General features: G+C 43.2%; 2 protein-coding genes across 2 annotated transcripts; both read left to right on the top strand.

Moving 5' to 3' along the window:
* The first annotated feature begins 1,652 nt into the window (after window positions 1–1,652).
* On the top strand, window positions 1,653–4,839 carry hcar1-3 (hydroxycarboxylic acid receptor 1-3). Its single transcript, XM_034866150.1, has 2 exons — window positions 1,653–2,062; window positions 4,087–4,839. Exons 1-2 carry the CDS (start codon window positions 1,667–1,669, stop codon window positions 4,777–4,779), a joined length of 1,089 nt encoding a protein of 362 aa, XP_034722041.1. The 5' UTR covers window positions 1,653–1,666; the 3' UTR covers window positions 4,780–4,839.
* Window positions 4,840–5,869: 1,030 nt separating this feature from the next.
* On the top strand, window positions 5,870–8,574 carry LOC117941050 (cytochrome c oxidase assembly protein COX11, mitochondrial). Its single transcript, XM_034866145.1, has 4 exons — window positions 5,870–6,028; window positions 7,065–7,375; window positions 7,629–7,784; window positions 8,416–8,574. Exons 2-4 carry the CDS (start codon window positions 7,067–7,069, stop codon window positions 8,557–8,559), a joined length of 609 nt encoding a protein of 202 aa, XP_034722036.1. The 5' UTR covers window positions 5,870–6,028; window positions 7,065–7,066; the 3' UTR covers window positions 8,560–8,574.
* The last annotated feature ends 1,507 nt before the right edge of the window (window positions 8,575–10,081 follow it).

The raw sequence follows: 10,081 nt of genomic DNA, 5'->3' as shown, positions 1-10,081 counted from the left end.
AGACAGCAGATAGTACTCACTGCTGTCACCACGGCGACGGGGTGAGTTTGGATGCTTCTGGAAACCTCTGTCTCTCTAAAGGGAAATATTTCATGTTTCAGGTTCTGTTATATATATATATATATATATTTATACGTCTAAATATTTATACATTTAAATATTTATATATTTATGTTTTAATATCTCGAGTTAGTTGCGTTGGAAATTAACTGAGTACGTTTACTGCAGTAGTGTACTTCAGTCCAGATGTTGAGGTACTTGTACTTTACTCAAATCTTTTCATGTTACTTTCTACTTCTACACTTTAGTTACTAGTTAGTTTAGTTACTTTAGTTACTTTAGTTACTCCACTATGTCAACAAATGTCGGAGAAAACTTTAAAAAAAAATCCACATACTCTTGGGAAAGTGACAAAAAATGAGCCGTCGAAATGTTAACGTTAAAAATGTGTTGGAAAAAAACACCAAAAATATCAAAAAACTTTAGAAGTAACATTACAAATATCAAAAAACTTTGGAAAAAACATCAAAAAAATATCATACCCGTTTGAAAAAATAAAAAATATATAATTGTTTTTGCAATAAATGTCAAAAATATCAAAAAAAATTGAAAAAAACACCAAAATGCCAAAAAACTTTGAAAAAATATCAAAACACTTTGATAAAATTTAAAAAATATCAATTTCTTTTGCAAGAACTGTCAAAAATATCAAAATACTTTGCAAAAAACACCAAAATGTCAAAAAACCTTGAAAAAAATATTTAAAAAAACGTTGGTGACAAAACATACAAAACTTAGGAAGAAACGTCAAAAATATCAAAAAACTTTGGAAAAAACATTAAAAATATCAAAAAATATTTAAGAACACACAACATTGAAAAAGTGACAAAAAATGTTCTTTTCATGGTTTTCAACACGAGGGTTCAGATCTTAATAATCCATTTTACCGTTTGATGTTTTCTATATAAATGATCAGAGAAGCGGGCATTGAACCCAACGTGTTTATATCTTTGGAGAAGAGAAAATACTTTTCCAAATGTACTCGGCAGATGTCACCGAGTTCATTCGGCAGAAAAAGGGAAGAATGTGAAAAAGTGGAAGTGGCAAATTTCCTAAATCTGGAAACTTTCCTCTACGTGGTCACACGGTTCATTTCCTCCTCATTCTACCACAAAACCCTTAAATTAATCTTTATTTATAGTCTCAATTCATTACAAGAGGTCTAGACCTCTCTATAATCTACAGATAGAGCAGGTCTAGACCTCTCTATAATTAACAGATAGAGCAGGTCTAGACCTCTCTATAATTTACAGATACAGCAGGTCTAGACCTCTCTATAATTTACAGATAGAGCAGGTCTAGACCTCTCAATAATTTACAGAGAGAGCAGGTCTAGACCTCTCTATAATTAACAGATAGAGCAGGTCTAGACCTCTCTATAATTTACAGATAGAGCAGGTCTAGACCTCTCTATAATTTACAGATAGAGCAGGTCTAGACCACTCTATAATTTACAGAGAGAGCAGGTCTAGACCTCTCTATAATTTACAGATAGAGCAGGTCTAGACCAGTCTATAATTTAAGGATAATTGGATGTCGTTTTTAATATAAATGCTGAATATAAATATGTTTCTACTGCTTTTTGTAGATTTGTAGATCTGCCAAAATGCCAACGGAGCCAAATGAAAACTTCACCACCACCAGGTCGAACCTGACGACCCCGATCCTCGGGTGCCCCCCCGTCGGGATCCAGCTGGAGGGTGTGATTCTGCCCCCGGTGCTCACCATCGATGTCATACTGGGGCTTGTGGGAAACTTAGTGGCCCTGTGGATCTTCTGCTTCAAACTGAAGGCCTGGAATCCCAACACCCTGTTCCTCTTCAACCTGGTCATCGCCGACTTCCTGGTCCTGGCGAGCGTGCCGCTGAGGATCGATGCCTTGCTCAGGGGCCACTGGGTGTTTGGGGACGTCATGTGCCGGGTCAACCTCTTCCTGATGTTCTCCAACCGCTCGGCCAGCATCGCACTCATGACGGTGGTGGCGATTTACCGCTACTTTAAGGTACTACTACCGCTACTACTGCTACTTTAAGGTACCACTTCCGCTACTACCTCTACTATAAGGTAACTACTACCGCTACTACTGCTACTTTAAGGTACCACTACCGCTACTACTGCTACTTTAAGGTACTACTACCGCTACTACCTCTACTATAAGGTACTACTACCGCTACTACTGCTACTTTAAGGTACTACTACCGCTACTACTGCTACTTAAAGGTACCACTACCACTACTACCTCTACTATAAGGTAACTACTACCGCTACTACTGCTACTTTAAGGTACCACTACCGCTACTACTGCTACTTTAAGGTACTACTACCGCTACTACTGCTACTTTAAGGTACTACTACCGCTACTACCTCTACTATAAGGTAACTTCTACCGCTACTACTGCTACTTTAAGGTACCACTACCGCTACTACTGCTACTTTAAGGTACTACTACCGCTACTACTGCTACTTTAAGGTACTACTACCGCTACTACTGCTACTTTAAGGTACTACTATCGCTACTACCTCTACTATAAGGTAACTACTACCGCTACTACCTCTACTATAAGGTAACTACTACCGCCACTACCGCTACTTTAAGGTACTACTACTGCTGCTACCGCTACTTTAAGGTAACTACCGCATCTAGTAGTGCTGGTCGGGTTAGTTCTAGTCTCACATACTGTAGCCAGCTTACCTTAACAACTGGACAGTTGTTAAATGTGTCTTCTGCTCTTTGACACGTTGTTGCTCCTAAATGATAAGATAAGATAAGATAGCCGTTAATGATCCCACAATGGAGGAATTCACGTGTCACAACAGCAGCTCAATGTACACAAAAGTATATAAAATAGAATTAGGATAGAAAAAGACACACAAATTAAAATAGGAAGTAGAGTAATATGTACACTATGAACAGTTGTATTTACAGGCTGGGATAAAATAAGTTTATTTACTGTGTGTGTGTGTGTGTGTGTGTGTGTCACAATTTGTTGCTATGGTGATTTCTTCAGTTTAGAATCCACAGTTTTCCCCTGATGTTTTCTATCGGCAGTTGGTGCAAACAGAGCCAAAAGTTTACGTCTGATAGACTCCATAGTGACATGTCTGCACCGGAACAAGATTTCCTACATTTTGACCAACTATGATGTCTGAAGAGTTAAAACTGGAGGAGAGAGAGACATTTGTTTGGGAAACTTTACGAGAATAGTTCTGCAGCCCCCCCCCCTCTATATGCTCCTCTCTAGCTCTGAACATTCCCCACATACACACACATTGGAACATCTGAGACGGTCTGAAAACGGGACGATGCGTCAACTGGGATTTGGGAGAAACCGTGCTTGATATCTGAACGCCCATTCAGCCCAATAAAGGCCAAAGTCTTGTCTTCGGTTTAAACATTTAATCATGTTTCTACGGTAAAGTATGGCGATGCAGCACGGTCCCAAAGAGGGGGGGTGGAGCGATGTTGAGAGATTTCCCGAACATTTCCCATTCAAGTCAATGAGAAATTCTTCACCGTTTTTTGCCGATTTTTTGAAAACCGCGCTGCAAATCTCTTAGAAAAGTCATAGCCCACCATTCCCGACCATCACACACGTTTTGATGTATTGTGTGTGCGCGTGTTGGCAACGCCGCGGGACTAGTAGCGGGACGAAAAACTAAAATAATACGTATGAGAAACAATAGTCATTGCGCCGATTGCTGCAGAATGCATACTACATGCAAAATACATAATACAATACATAATATATGTAAAATACATAATAGAATACACAATAGATGTAAAATACATAATAGAATACACAATAGATGTAAAATACATAATACAATACACAATAAATGTAAAATACATAATAGAATACACAATAGATGTAAAATACATAATACAATACACAATAGATGTAAAATACATAACATAATACATACTATATGTAAAATACATAACATAATACACAATAGATGTAAAATACATAACATAATACATAATAGATGTAAATTGATTCCCCATATCTGTCCCTTTTCTCCCAGGTGGTCCACCCCCACCACCGGTTCAACCGCATGACGAAGCTCCAGGCGCTGTGGGTGTCGGTGCTGGTCTGGCTGCTGGTGATTGGTCCTCGGGTCCCCATGCTGGCGTACAACCACATCAAGGGCAGCGGCAGCAGAACCCAGTGCTTCTTCTTCACGTCTTACAAAGAGGCGTCGCGCGCCATCATCGTCCTGGTCGCCATGCACCGCATCCTGACGGTGCTGGAGTTCATCATCCCCATGGCGATGCTGCTGTTCTGCTCCATCCGCATCGCCGGCTTCCTGAAGGGCCGGCAGATGGGGAAGGCCAACAAGGTGCGCAAGGCGATGCGGGTGTGCGTGGCCATCGTGGCGGTGTTCATGGTATGCTTCCTGCCCACCACGGTGACCACCATCGGGGTGTGGGTCATCCGCTCGTACCGGCCGCGGGACTGCGCCTCCTTCTACACCTTCACCCAGCTCAACATCGTGTCCCTGGGGCTGAACTTCCTGAACTCGGCCCTGGACCCCGTGGTCTACGTCTTCTCCAGCTCCATGTTCAGGAAGGCCCTGATCGGCTCGCTGCCCCGCGCCCTGCGCTGCACCAAGGACCCAGAGGACAGCGGGGGGGACGTGCCGTCCTCGGGGACGCAGTCCACCACCCAGCAGGAGCTCAAGCCCATGAGGAAGGACAGAGGTAGCGAAGCCATGTGAAGAACTTTCCCTCCTGGATGGAGACGGAGGAGACGCAGGAGACGCAGGAGGAGGAGACAAAGGAGACGGAGGAGACGCAGGAGACGCAGGAGGAGGAGACAAAGGAGACGGAGGAGACGCAGGAGGAGGAGACGCAGGAGACGCAGGAGGAGGAGACAGAGGAGACGGAGGAGACGGAGGAGGAGGAGACAAAGGAGACGGAGGAGACGCAGGAGGAGGAGGCGTCCCTGTCACAGACCGATCTGACGAGACTTTTGCAACAAGTAGAAAAAAAAATTGAATAGAAATCCTTTTCTATTAATCTAAATCTATTAAATGTATTAAATGTATTAAATGTATTAAATGTATTAAATCTGTTAAATGTATTAAATGTATTAAATGTATTAAATGTTATTCGCTGTCAAAGATGAATTTCTGATTGTCTTGTCAGAATAAAAATTGTTTTAATCTGTCACGAGGATTATGAATATGTATGACTGTATAACTGTAATTATAAAGTATACAGAGTATTATATGTGTGATTATGAAGTATACAGAGTATTATAAAGTATACAGAGTATTATAAGTATAGAGTATTATAAAGTATACAGAGTATTATAAGTATTGAGATTATTATAAAGTATACAGAGTATTATAAGTATTGAGTATTATAAATATAGAGAGTATTATAAGTATAGAGTATTATAAAGTATACAGAGTATTACAAGTATTGAGAGTATTATAAAGTATACAGAGACCTCCTAACTTCATGGTCCCGGGACCTTATGGTGGATCCTCTGCTCCGTCTCGTGGACTCTTTATGAACTAAATTAATAAATTGTCTGTCTGGTCCCTTAGTGATGATGACATGAGTATTGTGTGTGTGTGTGGGGGGGGGGGGGGGGTAACTGTCTGTCATGTAAACCCGAAAATACAATTAAAATAAAAAAATTATTTAAAAAAAATCATCTAAATCATGATCTCAAAAGTCATTATGCAACAAATCAAAGGAAGACAACGTGGTCTGTCCCAGCAGAGGAGGGGTGTGTGTGTGTGTGTGTGTGTGTGTGTGTGTGTGTGTGTGCGTGCGCGTGTGTGTTTCCGTCAAACATGTCCGGGTGTGCGGAACTCTGCCCGCGGAACCTTTTGACTGGTGTGTAACGGGGATCTAATTATGTGTTGCACCAGTTGCACAAGTGTTTGTGTGCGTCCGTCAAACATGTCCGGTGCTGTGTTCCCGGTGCGGTGAATAACGGGAGTTTCTTCAAAGGTATCTTCTTAAATATTATAATTATATTATATACGAATGACGTATAAACCGTTGACGTTCATGACGTAAGTCAGCAGTGTGATTACGTGATAGAGAAGGTCAGACGGTCCCGGATACTGCACGTCAGAGAGTCTCGCGGTAACTTAATGTTTCGTAAATGTATCAACGTGTACATTTAATATTAATAAGTTATTTATGAGTAATATAATTCATATTACTGTCGATTTGTCCCGCGAACCATTTCAACCGTGCTGTTAAAAAAACAAAAAACTCACGAACCTCAATTAAAAACGTGGCTAATTATGACTTATTCTGGTTTTAATAAATGGAAATGAAGATTAAATCATAACTGGAGACATGGTGAGAACCGGCGGGGCTCGCGGGGGAATTCGGCTTCACCGAAACAGGATTACCGGGCTCGCTCTAGGAAGTAATCCCTGGCTCGGGTTAGGGACTAGTCCCCATCTCTGCTGGCTGGAACACAGACGTTCATTCATACTTCCTGTGGTCTCTCTCGCTCTCTGTGTGTGTGTGCGCGTGTGTGTCTGTGTGTGTGTGTGTGTGTGTGTCTGTGAGTGTGTGAGAAGAAGTAAATTGTGTGTGTGTGTGTGTGTCTGTGTCTGTCTGTGTGTGTCTGTGTGTCTGAGTGTGTGTGTGTGTGTGTGTGTGCGTGTGTGTGTGTGTCTGTGTGTGTGTGTTTGTCTGTGTGTGTGTGTCTGTGTGTGTGTCTCTGTGTGTCTGTGTGTGTGTGTGTGTGTGTGTGTGTGAGAAGCAGTAAATTGTGTGTGTGTGTCTGTGTGTGTGTGTGTGTGTGCGTGTCTGTGTGTGTGTGTGTGTGTGTGAGAAGCAGTAAATTGTGTGTGTGTGTGTGTGTGTGTGTCTGTGTGTGTGTGTGCCTGTCAGGTGTGGACTTTAAAGAACTTCTTCTTTGTTTAATGACTTTTATTCTCCTTTGATTAACCAACAGACTGTGTTATTAGATGTTAATGTTCTCCCTTCTCTGCCAGAGAGTCGTACTACCACCCTCACCCTGCAGCCATGCTGCTGCCGCTGCTGCTGCGTCCCCTCCGCCCTCAGGCCTCCGTGATGCTGCCGCGCTGCGTCCGGACGCTCCGCTGCGACGCCTCCAGGACGCCGCTGCACCCTCAGGCCGAGCACTTCCTGCGCCGGAGGCTCCCCCCGCGCCCCCCCGTGCACAGCCGAGGCACCAAGACCCGAGGCAGGAAGTCCCAGGAGGAGGAGTGGAAAACCCGGAACAAGACGGTGCTGACGTACATCACGGCCGCCGGCGTGGGGATGATCGGCCTGTCGTACGCCGCCGTGCCGCTCTACAGGCTCTACTGCCAGGTAAAAACATCAAAGGTTAACTTTGTCTGTGTCTAAAAACATTATGGGATACACGCTAAAAGTAGTGATTATTTACATGGAGTCTGGTGGAGATATGCTGCTCTATACATGCTAAAAGTAGTGATTATTTACATGGAGTCTGGTGGAGATATGCTGCTCTATACACACTAAAAGTACTGATTATTTACATGGAGTCTGGGGGAGATATGCTGCTCTATACACGTTAAAAGTTCCTTTCTTATCCGTGTTGCAGGCGTCGGGGCTCGGCGGCACGGCGGTGGCCGGACACGACGCCGATCAGGTGGAGACGATGGCGCCGGTAAAGGATCGCGTTCTCAAGATCAGCTTCAACGCAGACACGCACGCCAGCATGCAGTGGAACTTCAGACCGCAGCAGACGGAGATCTTTGTAAGAACGATGCTTCTGATCTAGATGGAGCAACTTTCTGCGTGTGTGGTAGAGCGAGTGAGGGAGTGACGATGACTATCTTCAGGGTGATGCTGCGTTTGAGACACAATATTTAGTCCGTAACTTACGACTTCGAGTCACAACTTACGACTTGGTAGCGCTCCAGAAACCCTTCTAGCTAGCATTAGCGTCAGCTAGCCGCTACCTATAGACAGACACACACACTGACACACACACTCAGTCAAAGAGACACACACACCTTCAAACAGACACACACAGACACACTGACACACACACTCAGTCACACAGACACACACACTCAGTCACACAGACACACACACTGACACACACACACAGTCACACACACAGTCCCACACACAGTCACACACACATACCTACAAACAGACACACACAGACACACACACACACACACACAGACACACAGACACACACACACACAGACACACACTGACACACACACAGTCCCACACACATACCTACAAACAGACACACACAGACACACACACTCAGTCACACACACACACACCTACAAACAGCCACACACAGACACACACCCCCCCCGGGTATATGAGCATGGTGTGGTCTCTAACGGTACCCCCCCCCCCTGCAGCTGGTCCCCGGTGAGACGGCGCTGGCGTTCTACCGAGCGAAGAACCCGACGGATAAACCCGTCATCGGCATCTCAACCTACAACGTGGTCCCCTTCGAGGCCGGGCAGTACTTCAACAAGATCCAGGTACTGCAGTACTCATAGTACATGTACTTCAGCCAGATCCAGGTACTGTAGTACATGTACTTCAACAAGATCCAGGTACTGTAGTACATGTACTTCAACAAGATCCAGGTACTGCCGTACTCATAGTACATGTACGTCAACAAGATCCAGGTACTGCAGTACTCATAGTACATGTACGTCAACAAGATCCAGGTACTGTAGTACATGTACTTCAACAAGATCCAGGTACTGTAGTACATGTACTTCAACAATATCCAGGTACTGCAGTACTCATAGTACATGTACTTCAACAAGATCCAGGTACTGTGGTACTCATAGTACATGTACTTCAACAAGATCCAGGTACTGCAGTACTCATAGTACATGTACTTCAACAAGATCCAGGTACTGCAGTACTCATAGTACATGTATTTCAGCCAGATCCAGGTACTGTAGTACTCACAGTACATGTACTCCAGCCAGATCCAGGTACTGCAGTATCCATGATACATGTACTTCAACAAGATCCAGGTACTGCAGTACTCATAGTACATGTACTTCAACAAGATCCAGCTACTGCAGTACTCATAGTACATGTACTTCAACAAGATCCAGGTACTGCAGTACTCATAGTACATGTACTTCAACAAGATCCAGGTACTGTAGTAATCATAGTACATGTACTTCAACAAGATCCAGGTACTGCAGTATTCATAGTACATGTATTTCAGCCAGATCCAGGTACTGTAGTACTCACAGTACATGTACTTCAGCCAGATCCAGGTACTGCAGTACTCATAGTACATGTACTTCAACAAGATCCAGGTACTGCAGTACTCATAGTACATGTACGTCAACAAGATCCAGGTACTGCAGTACTCATAGTACAGTATTTCAGCCAGATCCAGGTGTGATGCCACATATCAGCTGACATTATGATGATGTCACATAACAGCTGAGATGATGATGTCACATATCAGCTGACATGATGATGATGTCATATAACAGCTGAGATGAAGATGATGATGTCATACAGTATATCAGCTGAGATGATGTAACATATCGGCTGACATGATGATGATGTCATATAACAGTTGAGATGATGATGTCATACAGTATATCAGCTGAGATGATGTAACATAACAGCTGAGATGATGATGTCATACAGTATATCAGCTGAGATGATGTAACATAACAGCTGAGATGATGATGTCATACAGTATATCAGCTGAGATGATGTAACATAACAGCTGAGATGATGATGTCATACAGTATATCAGCTGAGATGATGTAACATATCAGCTGACATGATGATGATGTCATATAACAGCTGAGATGATGATGTCATACAGTATAACAGCTGAGATGATGTAACATAACAGCTGAGATGATGATGTCATACAGTATATCAGCTGAGATGATGTAACATAACAGCTGAGATGATGATGTCATACAGTATATCAGCTGACATGATGTAACATAACAGCTGAGATGATGTAACATAACAGCTGAGATGATGTAACATAACAGCTGAGATGATGATGTCATACAGTATATCAGC

The sequence above is a fragment of the Etheostoma cragini genome, unplaced genomic scaffold, assembly GCF_013103735.1.
Source record: "Etheostoma cragini isolate CJK2018 unplaced genomic scaffold, CSU_Ecrag_1.0 ScbMSFa_4108, whole genome shotgun sequence".
NCBI classification, from domain to species: domain Eukaryota; kingdom Metazoa; phylum Chordata; class Actinopteri; order Perciformes; family Percidae; genus Etheostoma; species Etheostoma cragini.
This window is presented reverse-complemented; position numbering and strand designations above follow the sequence as displayed.